The sequence below is a fragment of the Neolamprologus multifasciatus genome, chromosome 5, assembly GCF_963576455.1.
Source record: "Neolamprologus multifasciatus chromosome 5, fNeoMul1.2, whole genome shotgun sequence".
NCBI classification, from domain to species: domain Eukaryota; kingdom Metazoa; phylum Chordata; class Actinopteri; order Cichliformes; family Cichlidae; genus Neolamprologus; species Neolamprologus multifasciatus.
Genome location: NC_140443.1, coordinates 25,452,676 through 25,472,206, shown reverse-complemented (window position 1 = coordinate 25,472,206; position 19,531 = coordinate 25,452,676). Strand labels below are relative to the sequence as shown.

The 19,531-nt window shown below is 40.6% G+C and overlaps 2 protein-coding genes across 3 annotated transcripts in view; one reads left to right on the top strand and one right to left on the bottom strand.

Annotated features, from left to right (window-relative positions):
- Positions 1 to 5,490: 5,490 nt before the first annotated feature.
- Positions 5,491 to 18,908, top strand: tgm2b (transglutaminase 2b). Of its 2 annotated transcripts, none has more exons than XM_085159865.1 (13): positions 5,491 to 5,636; positions 8,395 to 8,574; positions 9,550 to 9,633; positions 10,137 to 10,255; positions 12,083 to 12,211; positions 12,305 to 12,482; positions 12,599 to 12,731; positions 13,034 to 13,137; positions 13,219 to 13,458; positions 13,914 to 14,189; positions 14,277 to 14,437; positions 14,600 to 14,736; positions 15,319 to 18,908. In XM_085159865.1, the coding sequence occupies exons 1-13, from the start codon at positions 5,627 to 5,629 to the stop codon at positions 15,464 to 15,466; spliced, it is 1,899 nt and encodes a 632-aa protein (XP_085015991.1). In that variant the 5' UTR covers positions 5,491 to 5,626; the 3' UTR covers positions 15,467 to 18,908. The 2 variants fall into 2 exon arrangements, with proteins under 2 accessions (XP_085015991.1, XP_085015989.1); XM_085159863.1 differs by having other exon boundaries at positions 5,495 to 5,636; positions 9,415 to 9,633.
- The window catches only part of vstm2lb (V-set and transmembrane domain containing 2 like b), a 21,664-nt gene continuing 18,781 nt past the window's right edge, over positions 16,649 to 19,531 (bottom strand). The window contains exons 3-4 of the mRNA XM_085159866.1: positions 18,464 to 18,508; positions 16,649 to 18,270 (exon numbers count right to left, since the gene is read on the bottom strand). Of these exons, the coding sequence (XP_085015992.1) occupies positions 18,019 to 18,270; positions 18,464 to 18,508 (297 nt within the window). The 3' untranslated portion in view covers positions 16,649 to 18,018. The remainder of the gene's footprint in view (positions 18,271 to 18,463; positions 18,509 to 19,531) is intronic.

Sequence of the window (19,531 nt, the reverse complement as noted above, 5' to 3'; positions counted from 1 at the left end):
CTAAATGACTCGGGTAAAGTTTCTAGCATGGGTGCTTGTTGTTTTTGTCTGCTTCCACTTGTCTTTGCACTAGGATGATGTCAGTGTAAATGTGCAGTCATATTTGTTGTGTTCCCACTAGTGCTGTCAGCGTTAATCTGAAATGAGGTTAACACCACAACACGGCAAATCTCCGTTAACGAGCTACTGCGGCTCGCCGGTGCGTGGGGCTGGACGGCCAACACGTTACGAGCTAACTGCGCTAACACACTAGTTCCCACCCATGTAATTGAGCATTGCTGGCACATCCAACATACTGTTTTACTTTTGTCCATGACGCGCTTACCTTCAGGGTCATACTTCACATGAAAACCAAAATAGTTCCAAACGCCAGATCTGAATGAGGGTGGGGGAGGTTCAATTTGCCATGTTGCAAGGAGAGCTTAACTTCTGTCTCGCTAGCTTGCCCTGCGCTCAGTGAATCTGCGTTCGACTACTCCGCCTAGGCTGCACTGTCGAGCGCAGATCCACTGAGTGCTCAACACAGACAGCACCGTCAGAAGGAAAGTTGATAAAATAAATTAAAAATGTTGTATTGTTCATACATATGCGTACCGAACCGAAAGCACTGTATCGAACGGTTCAATATCAATATCGTTGCACCCCTAATATATACATTCATATGCTGAACATGAGATTGAGAGGTTTCCTCTTTGTACAGTGACTAGAGCTATGTGTTGAAAAAACAAAGTGATAATAGGACATAGAAACTGTAGTTATTACAGTGTAATTATCTGTCTCTTATCTATCTTTTTTGTAGTGAGTTGGTTCAGAAGCAGAAGTCTGATCCCCCTCTTAAGGTTTGTTTTGGACTCCTGCCCCTGCAAAGGTTTTTAAAAGTATAGCTCAAGGGTACTTTGTGCAGTCCAATGTCCTGGTGCGCAGATGACTTGTGCAAAGAGATATTAGATATTAAGAGAATATTGGTCATTTAAGTTGTGGTCCCTGTTAAATTCAGAGAAAGTTTCTTGAAAGTATCCTATGAGGGTGTAGCATTACATATAGGTGTCTGACAGACATGCAGATGGATCTACCATTATTTCTTTTGGTCTCATTTTAAGAGATTTGTCTCTATAAGACCTTGGCTGTGTGCAGCGGGGCTAGGGGAGGGTCTGTGCTGACGGACGTGGGTTACTGACCTGGTAGCGTGGTTCAAGGTTCAAGGTTCAAGGTTTGTGGCGTGGGGTTGTGGGGGTGCTCAGTCTCCGGGCTGGGGCCCTGGCTGGGCCTTGGGGGCTTGGGTCCTGGTTGGTGTGTTACCGGGGTTGTGGACGGGTGAGTGTATGGGGGCCACTTTGGGGGTGGGGTGCCCTCGGCCTCTCGGCCTGGGGCTCGGTCACTCTGGCGCAGCTGGCTGCCAGCGGAGCTCACGAACCCGTCACTGCAACCCCCCCTGGCTTCTGCTCCGCGGCTGCTGAGTGACCCCTCATCTGGGACTCTCCTCAGCTCTTTCTGGGATAGTGGCGCGGCTGCCCCTCTGTTGGTCTTCCTTGGTCTCTTGTGTTCTGGGGGCCTCTGGATGTCTGGAGTTTTGATCTCCTCCATACCTGCTTCATGCCCTGGAGGACGGGGCTGTGGCTCCCCACACCCTCTAACAGATCATTGCATGTAGGAACCTTTTAAAAACAAGCGCGTTCATGCTCACAGGTGTACACACAGGTGCTCACACACACAATCTACACCCTTTTTGGCTCCTACCTCAAAGCACACTGTGCGCTGTCGATCTTACGTGCTGCACAATAATGTTTAATATTTAGTATTTACTGTTATATTCACATAGATCATCATGATGTTGTTTATTCTATTGCTCTAGTCTTTCTCAACAGGTGATCCAGAAAAAGAAAAAGAGGGAAAAAAAAAGGACACAAAGACAAAGGTGATGAAGCAGATTTTCATGGTCTTTTCTCTCTATCTCTTTTCTCCTTTTTTCCCCCTCTCCTTCTGTTAACTTTCTTCTGAACTTTTCTTCTTGTTTTTCTTTCCCGTCCCCGAGTCCAGTCTGGCCTGATTACAATAACTTAGAATAAAAATAATTAATAAAGATCAAATAAACTATGAAAAAAATATATATATAAGACCTTGGCAGTTGACAGGTAAGTGAAACCAGTCCATAAGATCTAATCCTGATGTGTCGCATTACATAATAGATCTGCCATTTGGGTATTTAATCATTGACTGCATTGGCTTGCTGTCTCCCTCAAAGTCTGGTAACTTGTGCCAGGCTATCACTGTCAAGCAACTTAATCTTTGCATTTCATTGCAACCAAATCAGTGGTAAAAACATTACCATCCACAAACCTAAGGTGCTCTAGAGCGCTTCCACCAAACAGTTGTTTCTTTGCCACTCGGATGAGGGTAAGCGCCAACAACAGGTTTCATTGATCACAGGTTTTTTTCTGATACCTCATCACACCTCATTGAGCACTATATAGATGTTAGAGATGCTCAACACATCAAACAACACGTTTACTGTGTTTTCCCTGATAAGAGAGAACAGCTGGAGAAAGCGATACAACACATGTTAGATAACAGAACAGAAAACTCCAAATCCAGCTGGATATCTCTCAGTTTACTAGTTAAAAAAAACAAATTCCACATTCAGATGTGTTACCGTTGCCATTCATGGACAATTGCGTTGACCAGGTTTGCTTAGCCAAATTTGTGAGTAAATTTAAGGATGCTGGCAAGTCCCTCTGTTTCCTAGAGCCGAGCCGCTCTAATAACATTAACCAGTCTCACTTCCTACAAGGTGATGCCTTTTGGTTTGCGCATAATATCCCAGCAACATTCCAGTGGCTTATGAACCATGTGGTGACTATTCTCTCTGATTGTACTGCGTAACTTGATGATATGGTCATATGATTAACGGAAAAACATCTGCAGGCAGCACGTGTATTGTTTGACTGTGAATTTGGCCAAATGTGAGTTTTCTATTGCTACTGTTACCGGTCTGGGATAAGTTGTTTGTCTAGTGGTAGCAAAAGTCCTCAAAGACAGAACTTAGCATGATGGGGCATTGCAGAAGCTTTTTAAAAGCTTCTCTGCAGCAGTTGCAAATTGCATTGACCCTCAATGACCTCTTGAGTTCAAAAGTTAACGTTTTTAAAAATGTCAAAGCTCTCTTGCATTCCTCACCTATATTGGCAGCTGATATGACATATTTTTGATTTTTTTTTTTTTTCCTTTTCAATGTGTTTCAGTTGAAATATTTGATTCGGAGATGTGTATCTTGGATCTGTCAGAGTGTATACTGACTGTAATCCCCTTACTTTTTGTGTTCCCTCCAGCCCTGCTGTACTTGTGATTCTGTGATTAATTTTCCCAAATTGATACACATGTCAAGGCCACATGTGAATTTTTAAAGGCTGGAACACAGAACTCCCAGCTGTGTAAGAAAGTGTTTCCAACATCTCTTATTTTCTTCTGCTAATGAAGTTTAAGGCAGCCCCTACACTCAAAATGTAAAACATCTGGATGATGTAGGAAACACAGTAAACAAACAAGCAAATAAATAAATGAATGCTTTATTTACTGGGTAAAAAGGTGGAGTTCTAGATTATCAAAAATACCTGAATTTCATTCATCACAGCTAAAGCATAAACTTCTTGGAGGTTGTGTTAGAACAGTTAACCACACAACCAGCCATATTGTGGCATGTTGGGAACAGTTTGTTGTAATCTCCTGCCTTGGAACACAGTTTGTTGTTGAGGGAATTGTGTTTACTGTGCCTGTTATAGTTATGCAGCTGTTATAGTTGTGTTACTGCCAACACTACAGTGCTCTTTTATGGTTTACAAGTGTTGTTGAAAAGAGGTGTTGCACCATCGGTGAAGCTTTTACAGGGTTAATGACCACCTTGGAACTGCAGTGTTAAAGTGTACATGAAACACTTTATGTATTAAGGCTAATTTACAACACGGAGCAACTCTAAAAAAAAAATGCAGCTTAAATCTAGCTTCAGTGTTAACTCTATGATGATTTTTTTAGAGTAGGGTTCTATGGTATAAATTAGCATTAACACATGAACTGCTTAATGCCACCTTAAATGCAGGGGTTATCGTGACACCTGAAGCTCAGGTGTTTCTGTTCTTACCTTAGTAACTCCTAACCTCACCACAATATTCTTAGTCTGAACATTCATGCCCCAAATGCTCCAGAGGACATGAAAACTACAAACATGGCAGAAAAGTCTAAATCTGTCACCCCAAATTGTAGCTGTGACACTTACTGCTGTGTCTAGACACCTGCCAATCAAAACAGCCATATCCCTAACAATATCATCCATGTGGAGGGTTAGAAAAGCCAGCCTATGATGTGAGAAATTAGACTTAAACTGTTTTCATAGAAGTGTGTAAAATATGCCTTTTAAAGCTATAATTGTAGACATTTAAACATGGGAGTCTATAGGCACTGATTCAGTTTTGCTGTTAGCTTCAGGTGGTCTTTATAGGAATTGCAGTTTTCTGGCATTTCCTCAATACCTTTATTTTTCAGCTGGTTTCGGAGGCTGTTGCTTAACTGGGAGGGTGTAGGGGGATTGGTAATATTCAAAATATCAATTTCAAGCAACCCGAGTTTTATGAAAAACACTGAAAAATGTTCACAGGTCAAATTAGTTTACAACTGTGGACAGCAATGGACTTATTTTTCAATATGTGTTCGAGTCAACCTCGGTTAAACAAAATCTGCACAAACGGAAAGGGAGAAGGGGTTTGATGTATAAAAACAAAAGCTGGACAGAAGCTGGCAATTTTGAAAAAAAAACCCAAAACAGTGTGTATTGCATTCTGGAGAAAATAAATGATGCATTGCCATGACTTAATAACTCTTCTCTGTGGAAATTCCAGAGAATTCTGAGAAGACTTGAAGGGGAAAAAATGCAAATTTGTCTGACCGTGCTGACTGAACTGCTGTTATTTTTTCAACCTACAATCTTTGTTTAGATTGGCAAAGGTTATCTTCTGAGGAAATCTCACAAACATTATCAGATGATGATAACATATTTCCCCACACATTTTATCTGCTGGAACATGTTTTCTCAGTCAATTGGCTTACAACCCTGTTTAAAAGATGATTAGATGAAGCTGCCATGGTCTCTGTTACCTGCTCAACTTCTTTGTTATATATATGCTGCCTGAAGCTGTATTAATTTTTATCTCTTTTTTAAATGTTTTTGAAACTTTTTAAATACGATAGCTCGTAGTGCACTCGGTAACCTGCTCTTGTTTTCCAGTAAACCATGCTGATCATTGCAAAATCACTACAGCACTTTACTATTCGTTCAGCCTACTTGACACAGGGTGTGTGATATATGAATAAGTATAGTAGTTCCTCTGTGTGTGTGTACGTGTGTGTGTTTTTGTAGCAGGCGCTCACTATTGGTCTTAGCTAAGCTCTCTCTCTCTCTCTCTCGCTCTCTCGCTCGCTCTCGCTCTCCAGGGGAGGGTCACGTCACACCCACTACCAGACTGTCAAACACAAGGAGGACTACAAATAGGGCAGAGAGCAACAGAGAGACACATAAAATTCCTCTCTCAGCTGAAGACTGCCTGAATAAACAGTTTGGTCAACGAGCACAGAAATAGTCATGGCTCAAGGTAAGTTGTGTGGTGCTTCCTTACTAATTTTATGGTGATGTTATCTTTTGCATGAAAAGGTCTTTAATGAGTAGAATTTGTTAGAAATAGTTAAGACCTTACTCAGTATTAAAAAAAAAAATCAATATTGTTACATGTGTTGTTTTGAGTCATTCATTCGGGTCAGCATGGGTGTTCATTATTATCCCACTATGTCTATGTTAATGTGACTATGACGTTTAGTTACAGATTTTTGTAGAGAAGTGCATGTTTAGGAGGTGAAACTTTCACTCTTAGCCTCTTGCTGTTACTAACAATGCTGCAGGCACAGTGCCAAAGATTTCCACTGCTGTCTGAAGTTATCACTATTCACTTCAGCACCGTACTGCTGGAGTAAATAGTGATGTCACATTTTCATCAAGGATCTGAAGATCTATATATATATATTTATTTATTTGAGAAGATGATTGCCTTCCAAGGTCCCTAACACTTAATAATAGCAGCTGAGAGCAGCTGGTGCTTCCACTACTTAACCAGTTCTATCTTTATAGGCTCACAGAGGACCGAGAAAAAATTCGGATGGTGCTGCTAAGAAATTCATAACTCCACAAACAACATGTCATGTCTGTTTAATAGGAATACCCAATAATTCAAAAACAAAAAAAAGTTGCCCACCTGTGTGTGAAGTCAAACACCGCAGCATACCAAAAATATCTGTGGAGGGCAGCTGGACACTTTAAAAGCAGCCTAACTGTCTGCCAGCGCACCTCCGAACAAATTGTAGTTGGTCATGCTTACACTAAGTTCTTATAAATAAGCAACATTTGTTTTCCATATGCTGAATGTGCACAGAGCATTTATTTAAATCTGAATGAACTTTTGAAGGAGAACCTCAGTCAACATGGGTGTCTCCTTGAAGACTGAAAAGTTCTTTAACTTCAGAGTGTTTTTCCTTGTTTATTTTTCCAGGATTTTAAACAGTGTTGACTGTACCAGCTCATGCACACTTGTCCCCTGCTAGATTCTGTGTAATTTTCCTTATGAGGCTCATAGTGGCCTCAGTGATGCTAACCATGATCCACACATCACCGGGGGGACTGTGGCGTGTGGCTCATGGTTGGTAGACTGGAAGTGGAGAGTGGGTCTGTTCAGTATGTAAAGGTTAGAAAAGAAGGGAGGGTCAAAGCTTAGGAATGGCCCATGCAGTTTAGAATGGAGTGCTGTCCTGATAATTTACGCAACCCTGCAGGATAAACTGCAACCCAGTGACATGCATTCAGTTTGGCTTCACACCACACATGCATACCATATGGCATACCAAAGCTGCTCCGCTTTAAATCAAACCTTATGTTCAATTACGGGAGCAAATCAAAATACTTGCCTTTTGTACTATCAATGTAGCCACAACAAGCCTCCAGAGCCCTGCAGAGAGGATGATGTCAGTTCCCCACTGCACCATTAGCCTGTTGTCTCTAAAGGTTTAAGGTGACAGACATCCATGTGTTATTAATCTAAGTAATTGTTTTCACATTGTGTAAGCTGAGGGCATGTTTTATTGGACTTTCTAGTCTCCAGATGGCTCCTATATAACTTGATATAATAATTGTGCTTCAGTGCAATGCTTACATTTTTTTTTCAAATATGTGTTGATTGGTTTGGGATCATGAACAGACTAAACAGAAAAGCCCTCATTATGCTCTGACTACACTCTCCAGCTGTGTCAGAATACACTGCACTAACGTGTCTTCAGTTAAGACCGGACTAAGTTTAAAACATCAGAGCCATGCCAAATACTGAGGAATGAGCCCCTATGGATTTCATGTAAAACCACAGGAACTTTTTCTAGTCGAGCCTTTGTTTACTTAAGTCTCTCCTAGCCCTATGACTACCACCTCATGTCTGTTTCAAGCATTATGTTTGCAAGGAATAATACATAGGGAGAGGCTAACATGACTGTCTGGATTTAGCTTCTGGTAAATTAATACAAGAAGATCTGTCAGATAATATCATCCTTGAATGTTGGAAAAGACAGAGCATCCTACAGTCTGCAGTTTAATTTCAAAGTGAAGTCATCACAAGCAGAAGGAACAAACAAAGCAGTTGTTTTATGTTTTTTAGATTATGTGCCGCATCCACAACTGCGACACAGGAAATCCAGACCTTGTTAACTGCACTTTTTCAGTTAACTGATCATTTTTTTATAAGTATTTGTTGGACATTGGAGTTCCCGATGTCCTACACAGCAAATAGGTTTTATAAAGCTTCCACTTTTTTGCGACATTGCATGTGCTCCATATGCATAGAGATATATTTTTTCCTATCATTATAAGAAACAAGGACATGACTAACGAGCTAAAACATGTCTATGCTTCACAAATCTAAATGATTATTCTGTACTAAAAACCCAACGTTTTGGGTCAGCATTGAGAGAAATTACTAGGTAAGAGATGTTTTTAGAAGTAAAAATTGTAATTATGGATATGTCAGTATTGTTTAATATAAATAGCATTTACACTGTATAGTTTCTGTCAGTAGTTGTGTAGTAGCTGTGTGTGTACTCAGCTAAATGTGCTGCAGACAGTGTTTGATTAATGTAAATATATTGTATGCAGATACTCTTTTACTCTTTGTGTTTTTTTTCTTGATCTGCATTTTTATAAAGAATAATAGAAACTCTCATTACCAAGATGGTTCTTTATAGACTATACTGCATATTTGAAATACTACTTAAATATTTTCCTTTTTATTCATGTTTTTTCCCTCCCTCTCTCCATTTTAGCTCTGGACATCGATCGCTGGAACTTGGAGTGCGAGTTCAACAACACTGACCATCGCACCGATCTCAATGGCATTGATCGTCTCATTGTGAGGAGAGGCCAGCCTTTCTCAGTCAGCCTGTACCTTCGCTCTGGAAGCTACCAGCCAGGAGTCAGCTCACTTGATTGTGTTGCAGAAACAGGTACTGCTCCTGATTCTTGTATTATATTTATATTATATTAAGTGTTTTAGTCCATATACATGTGTTCTTTTATAAAGTTTATATGGTCTGTATCAAAACAATTGGAAAATTGAATGAATAAAACTTTCCCTACACAATAGGAATAGGAAAAGCATTGTGTCCTCTCATTCAGGAAGTTAGCAGCAACTTGAAACCACCTATTACCATGTGTTTATGCTGTCACTATTTTCATTGTTGCCTATTCAAGAATGAGAAGGGAAAGAAACAAAGTTTATGGAAAGGGAAGTCATGTTCCATCTTCAGCGATCAGCAATAGTGCAACACCCTTTTCACACTGGGCTCAGTTACAGTAGCTGAAAGATGTTTCCATTTCTATCCTCTATGACCTTAGTTGTTATTCTTTGCAGCCCTAGAAACTGCATCTTAAATTTTTTGCACTACAAACAGTGAAAGCTCTCTGTCTCTTGTCCTCTTCTAATATTTGGATAAGACTCTTATGAAGAGCATGATAAGTCAACTTGTTGCACATCATCGAATGTAACTCTTTAAACAGGAAATGTTGCTCGCCAAGAGGAAAGCGTGTGTATAATCACAGATAATGATATCAGCCTTTGAAAGTCGAATGTGTTTTAATGGATAAGAGCGGCACTGTTCATCCCCCCCCCCCCCCCCCCCCCCCCCAGTGTGTGAGCCAAAAGCTTGCCCTTGCTTTAGCTGGCTGAGTGGGAGATGTCAAAGAGTTGGCTCTGTGGATTAAAGTGAACATAAATCTAAAATTTCACTAGAATCTCTGCCTCTTCTTTCAGACAGACTTCTAACTATATTTGGGGTTTCATGCAGGTCCTCAACCCTCTGAACAGTATGGCACCAGGGCCTGTTTTGGTCTGTCTGCCAGCATTGACACTTCCCGCTGGAGTGCTGCTGTCACCAGTCCACCCGGAGACATGGTGACCCTGTCGATCTGCTCTGCACCAGATGCGCCTATAGGCCGCTACACCCTGACCCTGGGGCACTCTGCGAGGATCGAGTTCATCCTGCTCTTCAATCCCTGGTGTCCAGGTGGGTAAACAGAAGCTGTCGCGCAAGGGGCTCTTGTTAAGACTCACTTTGATGATCATGTTTCACACTAGAGTGGTGTTGGTGCAGGAACTTTTCAGTTGCACGAGTGAAGGGACCATTTAAGGGAACGGTTGCATAGTCAAACAACTATGTTGTGATTTTTAAGCAATAGTTCAGCCTTGAGCTGAATATTCCTTTGTTGGAATAGTTTTGAAGCACTGGATTGAAAGTGAATGAAAGAGAAAGATTGAAAAAGAGGATTATAGACAGAAGACAGCTGTAACATGTCAGCCACTTCACTTGTGTTTACTTTTGAGCCGAGCTAGCACTAACCTTTCCAGCAGCAGCCTGTAGTCTTTCCTTTGTTACATAAGAGTATTTTACACTCTTGTGTTTTCAATAGGCAGTTTCCAATAGTTAAAGACCAGCAGTACATCATTTACACCCTAGTTAGGACATGTATTAAGGAATGTATTAATGTTTGTAATGTCTCTTGGCAACAGGTGATGCAGTATACATGGACAACGAGGAGAAATTGGCAGAGTATGTCTTAGCTCAGGATGGGATCATCTTTCGAGGAGCCTACAAATATCCCATACCTACTCCCTGGAATTTCGGACAGGTACCAGCAACAACACTGACACAATCAGCCTGCCTACATTATCCACATAATCAGTTATATAAGTTCACACAGTGCCAGAGCGGTGAGGGAGTGAACTGCACTCATTCTGATAACAGAAAAATACATCTACTTGTGAAAGAATTAATGAAATGCTACATACCAAAAAAACCCATAACTCTAAAAATTGGATGGTGGATACATAAAGAGGGTGGACGGCATGATAAAGTAGTATTTTCTTTAGTATGATCCTGAGAGCCAGAAGATAATGTTTTCCTATTCTGATTTTTTTAAGCACTCCCTTTTTACAATTCAGTTTCCAGAGGACAGTTTCCCTTCTTCCCTTATCAGAGAAATTAGGATCATTTGTTACTTTGATGGACTGTCTAATCTTAAAGAATCTCTCCTAACCTATTGAACTGGCTGTAACTGGGACCTGGTATATTCAGATGCTAGGGTATTCGGATCATGCCATGAACACAGATATTTCAGCCCAGTTTCAATAGAGTTGATTTCTAGTGAAAAGACTCCTATTTCCCCGACTAGATATTGTAATGAAAAACTCCAGAGCCCTAACTCAGCGGTCCCCAAGCTTTTCTGCGCTTCGGACCGGTTTGTGTCCGACAATATATATTGTTGTGTTACAACAAAATAAAACCAGTGGAGGTACCAAAAAGAAGAAGATTTATTCATAACACAGGGGAAAAGACCCAGGGAAACTGAGTTAACAATAAAACTGATAAAAAAAAAAAAACCCAATAAAAACCCTGAAAATCATGAATTTCACACCCAAGCCTCAACTCTTGCTGCCTGGTAACGTGTTTGTACTTGCTCAGCCAACTCGAATTCTGTTTTCTGTTTTCCTTTGAGCTTTCACTTTACTGTTATAATATCAGCCTCTTGCACCTGGCAACTCATCCCCAGACAGCTATACGTCTGACTCCCCTTCTACAAATGAGAGCTGGAAGTCCTGCTGTCCACTACAAAGACACTGAATAAAAGTTTTGTTTTGAAAGTGCTAAAATTACTGTAAATTTCTGTGCTCTTGGTAAAATGAAGACAAGAATGTAATAATGAAGATTTTGAAATTTTTGAAATCTTTAACAAAAGAATAATAATATCAGATCACTTAACCTCCCTTGTGGCAATAAAATGCAGCATCAATAGAAAGCCCAGGATGTCCTCTTTACTATGCAGTAGGCCTGAGATACAACACATATACTTTGGTTGATGTATAGGTCTCAAACTTGCATCCCTTACAGAGGGCAAGAATGATTTGTTGAGTGTTAGGAGGTTAATGGATGGTGCGTTCCATCAGTTTTTCCATGTTGTGACTCTTCAAAAGCTGGTATCTCTTCCTCTGAGTTTTTACCTTCCTGCTTTAATGCCCGGATATCCTCCACATCATGCTCTGCCAGAAATCAGTCTGATTCCCCTTTAAAATTCTGAGTGAAGTCCCTTTAGTCCTCTGCTTCCTGAAGTATGGACATAGGTTGAATTTGAAGGCAGTAAGCCCTGCTGTCCACTACAAAGTATACTTTAAATCACTGTAGATGTGATTTTTAGCAGCAGAAGCACAATATCTGCAAAAATAAAGGATCATAACCCTTCCTTGTTATAAAATGTGGAAGCCTTAATGCCCGTCATTCTGAATGAAAACAGTATTGTATATGAATGATTGGGTATGCTCAAAGTTTTGACTTGCATTGTATTTCAGATTTGTTGTATTTATTTATTTTTATAAAGCATGTGCCCGCCATGACATGCCTAGTTTTGTTATTTTTCCGCTCACACTTAATCTGCAGTTATGTGTCTTATGTTGCGGTACAGTTTGAAAGTGGAATCCTGGATGCCTGTCTGAGGATTCTCGATATGAATCCTAAATATCTGAAAAATCCTGGCAAGGACTGCTCAGGGAGAAGAAATCCCATTTACGTGTCCAGAGTGCTGAGTGCTATGGTTTGTCCTTTTGACTTCTCGATATTCTTTCATTTTGAGAGTGTATTGTTTCTTTTTGTTAATTTTCATAGACATATTTCTTTTGCCTGGCAGGTGAATTGCAATGATGACAAAGGGGTATTGCTGGGAAAATGGACAGGTGACTATGAAGGAGGCGTCAGCCCCATGTTATGGAGGGGAAGTGTGGAAATCCTGCGCAACTGGCACACACAAGCCTGTCAGCCTGTTCGCTATGGACAGTGCTGGGTGTTTGCTGCAGTGGCCTGCTCAGGTAAGATAGCACAGAGCCAGGCTTAGTATATCCTACATATAAGCACATATGTATGATATGCATTTTGTTCATCTTTTAAATATGATAATACTTAAGTTGTTGTTAAACCCTGTCAGTTTCCAGGGCCCTGGGCATCCCCTGCCGAGTTGTGACCAACTATCTGTCTGCACATGACACCAACAGCAACCTGGTGATTGAACGCTATGTCAATGAAAATGGAGAACCCATTCAATCCAAAGAAATGATCTGGTGAGAACTCTTTTAAGTTGACTCACAAATGGTGGGACAGCTCACAGATTCAATTTAAATCACTGATTATCTTGAAATGAGAGAATCCACAGGCTATACTCAGCGTGAATCTGTTGTGTCATGGGGCAAGTGTGAAGACCTGAGTTACTTTGGTTAGGGCCAGGCAGCTGGGTCTGGAGTAATGAAGAGGTGTGGCAAGGGTGGCCATAATGTTTTTGCATGTGATGCATGGTTGTAATACATATAACCATGCAGTATGTTTCTATTATGCTATCCAGCTTATGGTATGATTGTATCTACAGGAACTATCACTGCTGGGTAGAGAACTGGATGACTAGACCTGACCTTAAATCTGACTTTAATGGTTGGCAGGCCTATGACCCCACGCCTCAGGAGAAGAGTGAAGGTAAGAAAGACTGTCCATCAAAAGCATGTTGTTTTATCAAGTAACGTGCTCACCGTGTCTTTTCCCCCCCGTTTCCCTCAGGGGTGTACTGCTGTGGCCCCATCCCTGTCAGAGCCATTAAGGAAGGTGAGCTCACGCTCAAGTACGATGCCCCCTTTGTCTTTGCTGAGGTCAATGCTGATGTGATCACATTCATGAAGAAGAAGGATGGCAGCACATCGAAAGTTTCTTCCGATGCACTCGTTGGCCAAAAGATCAGCACCAAGAGTGTGGGCAGTGATGCCAGAGAGGACATCACTCATCTCTACAAATACCCTGAAGGTAGATCAAACTTTTAGCACTCCAGCTGAATCAAATAAGTTCTTTCTCTTTTGAAAAAAATAGATATTTACCCGAGATGTACTATTTAAACACTTGTTTGCAATGCATAGAGGGATTTACCATGCACGCCTCATCCAACATGGTCTCACATGTTTGCATTCATTGCACTTTTGCCCAGTTTTTCACACACCGTAAGTGTGCGTGGAAATCATTCCCTCATACCTGTAGGTAAAACCAGGGTCACTTTCTAGCTACATTCCTGAATTGCTTATCAGTGTTTGCATTCCCCCTATTGTACATAAAGTCAACCTAGAACACCCTTAGGCTCATTTACTCCTACACACACTTTATCACTTTGGTTCAAATATACTGTAGAAATTGATTATACAACATGGCAAGGCATATGGGTCGAGGCTTCTGTTATTTAAGCCATGATGTTGCTTCAATACTCACAGGATCTGCTGAAGAGCGCGAGGCTTTTAAGAAAGCTGACCACCAAAACAAGCTGCTCCAGCAGCAGCAGAATCAAGGCCTGCACCTCAATATCAAGGTGACATCAGATATGAGGAAGGGCTGTGACTTTGATGTGTTTGCTGTGGTTACTAACAACACACAAAGTGAGAAGAAGTGCCGCCTGTTGTTTGGATCCTGCGCGCTGTCCTATAATGGGTTTATGGGAGGGAACTGCGGCTTCAAAGATCTACTCAATGTTGAGCTTTCCCCTGGAGGAGGTAAGTAAGCTCACCGCTGATAGAGAAGGTTAGTACAGACTTTTCTTTTCACTGTAAGTTTAAAATATAATGTCTACATCCTTCCAGAGAGGAAAGTTCCACTAAGGCTGAACTACTCCAAATACGGTGGTCAGATCACTGAGGACAACTTAATCCGTCTGGCAGCTCTGCTGCTGGACTATACCACCGGAGATACAACACTGGCAGTGAGAAATGTTGTACTGGACAACCCTGAAATCAAAGTCAGGGTGAGTAGCAAGATATGTGACAAAATACAAACTTTTGGGGTCTTTAAAACCCAGAAGTGACCTGAATAAATATAACCAATGTCATGCATGATTGTTATGAGATAAGCAGCATTATGAGCTTCATCTGAGAGTGATCATAATTTTTGGCCTGTTTCTGAACAGATCCTGGGAGAACCAAAGAAGAATCGGAAGCTGGCTGCAGAGATCACCCTTCAAAACCCTCTGCCAGAGATGCTGGAGAACTGCTGCTTCAGCATCGAAGGGGCCAACCTGACAGGGGGAGGCATCATTACTGAGAGGTCATTAAGCCATTAAGATATTTGTCTTTTTTCAAGACAGCCTTTTAAAAATTATTACTGTCCGTAATGGAAATGTTACTTCCCAATTTGAATTATGAATTATGAGATTTGTGTCATGTTGTTTCACGTTTTGCTGCCAAGTCTCAATTCAGCACCCGAATGTCTGGCTGAATGTGCTGCTGTTTAGTCAGGACAGGAGGTCACTGGAGCAGGCAGGAGAGAAAATAAATTACCAAATGGATTCCTTATGATTGCTCAACAGAAGGAGATAGGAGGAGTATCTCCTCATTGAGTGTTTGAACAGTGTCCAATAATTTACTTCACATAAATCCAGCTTTGCGTTTCTGACTCCATGACTGATGAGCAATGTGCCTGCTATTTTTTTTACCACGACTATGTTTGGCCAAACTCTTCAGAGCAATGCAAATACTTCAACTCCAACTGCACCATTGCCATAAATAGTCACAAGTATCATGGTTTGTTTGACAGCAGGAATTATTGAAATGTGTATGCAATCACAGGACTGTGATATAAACCTTCTGGTGTTGCCTCAAAAGTAATCTTTAAACCTTTTTCCTGCAGGCTGGGACCAGTGGGACCTGGGGAAGATGCCAAGGTGAAAATCTACTTCACACCCACCCATTCTGGACTGAGAAAGCTGGTGGTTGACTTTGACAGTAACAAGCTGTGTCATGTCAAGGGCTACAGAAACGTGATTATTGGAAAATAAAGCCTTTCAATGTCCGTAATCCATTAAATGGAATTATTCTTACTCTTTTTTTCAGACCAGGCATTTAAAGATTAGACAATGAATCAAGTTTAGTGCCTTTCTGCTCCAGTGCTTCCTTACTGTCTCCTCTCTTGTTTATTAGGGATTACTGTGTGGATATATACTTTAGTCTGAGCCCCAATTTTTTTTACTGTGATTTATGAATGTTTTGTACTCACCGATGCCAGCCACAGTCTGATGATTTTAGGTATTATGTGTTATTTGACAAAATTAAAAATCTTGTTTGCCAGTCAGTAACAGCCTTTGTTTCCACGTGACTGAGAATGCAATGTGTAGGTTTTTGTTTGCGTATTATATGACAGTCAACACATTTGGACTAACTACAGCAAAGGCAATATGGAGGAGCTGTGTTTATGATGCTTTTTCTCTTGTTTATATACAGTAAATATTTCCCTGGCTAATCACAGCCAATCCTGAATATTTTATTTTACTCATGGGATCCATTTCCACATGCACACTGTGACTCTGCAAATATTCCTTTTATGGTAGCATCTCTGTCCCCAGTAAACATGCCGCCATTAGTTCCCCTATGAATCTCAGTACAAATCTCATTTGTACTGAGATTACAAATGAATACTACAAACACACTTTGGAAGCTAATCTTTTGTCTCCTAACACATTACATCATTTAACAACCCTGTGTTATTATTGCAATGAAAGCTTTACTTAAAACAAAGATCATCATAATCTCCTCTCACTTATAAATCCTTCATCACTGATTATACTCAGACTGAGCTGTGGAATATTCTGCAAGTTACTACATGCCAGTTTCCTTTATATTCCTTTCTCAATTCCTCTATAGTCAGAGAGACAAAAAAGAGACAGTTGATTAACTTGAAAAAAAAAAATCACATATCTGCTTTTTCAGCCCCATTTCTCATGCACCTCTTTTTCCATGTCTACTTTGGCTCCTGTAGTTGAGCTCTCTGGCACCTGTTCCCTTTCATCTGCCTCTCATGGCTCCAGTGTTTGTCCTCCAAATACTTCTAAATGACCAGAGAGGGCTCAGGCTTTATGACACAATTATCAATTATCATTGTATTAGACAACTGCAGATCACAGTGCTGAACTGGAACACAGCCACAGACCTGTAAAGCTTATTCACCATTTAACAGTGCAAGATACCACAGATATATCTCAAATATGCTACAAGCTCATATCACGAGCAGGCTGAACTCTTTAATTTGTGCCGTGCATTTAAAGAAAGCATCAGTATTCCTGTTTTTTCTTCCCTCTAAAGGCATGAGTGCATGGAAGTGTCTCTGCATGTTTGTGACTTACTGCATTTCAAAGCTTGGAGGAAGCAGTGCTCTCTGCTGGTCAGGGAGATAAACTGTTAAGAAAAAGAAAGTCTGCAGAGCTTTTGAAGAATGCACTGTTTGAGTTGCACAGTAGCTGGCAGCACAACACAATCTGTCAGCCGTTTGTGGCAGCTCGGAATATAATACAATGCATGGGGAAAATCCTTTGTTTATCCCGTCTACAAATGTGTCAGCTTACACACCATAAAACGTGACTGCATGCTCCAAAAGCACATAACACAATTCACCACTCAAGAAAACGACTTACCCTTAATCTTACAGACATGCAGAGTGATTAGTGTGCAGTAAACATACCATATAACGGATATAAAGAATTTAAAGCATCACTGGATCTCACGAGTAGTCAGCCTGCACACCTTGAAATGTATTTAAATTACCGTAAAACTTTATTTGATCAAACACAAGACGGAAGACCAGAATCACAGAATCAAATTTATAATTTAAAATGAAAGCATTTAACACAACAGTTGCAACGGGGCAAACACAGTCAAGGAGTGATTTGGGAAAAAAACAAAACAAAGGGTATCTTTGTTCAGAAAACTAGAGCAAAATTTTAGTCAGATTTACGTACTAGCTGAGGTTGTAATATTTGTTTGATTGGCACTGAGTAACTTTGTGAAACAATAAAAGTATACAGTGCAAATAAGTGAATACACAAGAACAGATATCTTATCTCGATGTGACGAGTGCGTACACTTGCATTGTTACAGACATACTAGTTATGGGTTAGAAAGCTAAATATACACTTTGCCTTTAAGGCGCCAAAAAACAAGGACTACACGATTTAAAACCAATGCACGGAAAAGTTTTCAGATAATGAAAAAAGTGGAAAATTATTCAGTTTTTCTTACAAAGCATTCGTACTGAAATACTGCAGCTTTCAGCACACGTTTTGGTAAAAGACAATAGAAGTGGCACGCTGCATCGTCTGTCTGTATCTTGGGCCTACAATAATAACATAAAACTTGTTCTTTGTCATTACAACCTTACTGTCACATTATGGTAAACTTAATGCACAGAGATGAAGTCAATCAGATGTACTGTCAGCAAAACCATGAACAATCAAACCATGAAACACAAAGGGTCTCAGCCGTGTGATAAATTAGTGTGCTGATGAGTGTCCCTCTTTACAGAGTGAAGTCATGCAAAGTGCCGGGCACATGGCTCGTTTTAAAGCACACAGGTCTCATCACAGTCAGATTGATGGGGCAAGTGTGGGTGACTGCCCTGCGACTTATACTGGACACCCTCTGATCCCTGACTCCTCTCGGGCTTCACCTGGAGGTAGGCCCGAACGCGGTGGTGCTGCACCACAGCACCGCTGTAGTCGAACACGCGGCACTCGTACGTGCCCTCGTCTGTTGGTTTGACGCTGGAGAGACGGAGTTTGTGGGAGATGTTACTACCGGCCACTTTCACCACCTAATGAGCAGAAAAGATCAAGTTTTCTTGTTTATGTTTAGTTTGGTGAAATGTCAAAAGAGCATCTATCAAGAAATGGAAATGAGTGTTACAAAAGTGTGATTTCTTACGTGTCCATAATCGTGATTGATAATGCCTTTAATCAAAAATGACTTTTCTAGGTGACAGCTGATTGATACCACATCAAACTTACACTAATTTTAGTGGCACCTCTGACAGTCTCCTCCAAAGGTACGACCTGCACGGAAATACGGATGAAAAGTTAGCAGCAGAAAGCGACTGAGGCAGGTTTTTCAAAAAAAATAAATAGATCTCATTCTCAGCAGCATCTCACTGGAGGAACAGGAACAAACACGACTGATGTATCAGTATTTTTTCTTTTAAAGCAAAGGATTACTTGTTTGGATTGCTTTTCTGATGTGTTTACCTTGTTCTCCTTGTTCTCGTCTAGCTGAGGTTTATACGTGTGTGTGTGTTCAAATGTGCATGCACAAGAACACACTCCACAGTGCCAAGCATGTAAGCCTCTGAGCAGGAGAGTTTGCGTGATTGGGTATGCAGAGGCACAGAGGTATTCTTTTGGGCATAGGTATGAATTATGCATGGAGCAGAAAGAGATTTTGAAAATCTATTTCTTTCTCAGCACCAATTATAGTGTCTAGAGGCACAACAGGGGAGCCCGAGTCCCCCCATGATGGGAGAGAGTCAACCTGTTCCCCCAGTGCTGGCAAATGCTAATCAGCAATTATACCTTGGTTTCCATGACAGAGGGTTTGTGCCACTGCATTTCCCTTTGACTGATATTCAGTAAGCTTTGGGTTTAGTCCAAGTGGACGTGCCATAAGAAACTGTGTGAAATCTGAAAAAGTGAACGTTAAAATTGATGTTCAGCAATAAAAACGTGTACAGTGATTAAGGTTGCAAGAAATAATTTATATAATCTTTGCTTTGTTCTGGATGTGTTGCAATATCAGTTATATATGTACTATTTTGATCCATCTAGTATTTTTTGGAGCGATGAAATAATTTCTAGCTATTTCAGCTGTTAATTCACTACTTTTAAGCTAAAGCAGCCCTGTTTCATCTATAATTGGAATTAAGATATATATTTTTAACAAATCTCTTCTTGTTTAAAGTTAAATATAGGATGGTTGACTGAGTTAAGTTTAAGTTTGCTGAGGTATTACAGGAGTTTTTCACCTTCGCTGGGCTACAGGTGACTCCATCAAGAAATCACTGTACTTATACAATAAAGGAACTA

Bases quoted from the DNA above. Each gene is read 5' to 3' on its own strand.
- tgm2b (XM_085159863.1), top strand. The intron at 8,575-9,414 runs GTACTGCTCCTG...GGTTTCATGCAG, and splicing joins TGATTGTGTTGCAGAAACAG to GTCCTCAACCCTCTGAACAG. The intron at 14,737-15,318 runs GTCATTAAGCCA...TTTTTCCTGCAG, and splicing joins GGAGGCATCATTACTGAGAG to GCTGGGACCAGTGGGACCTG.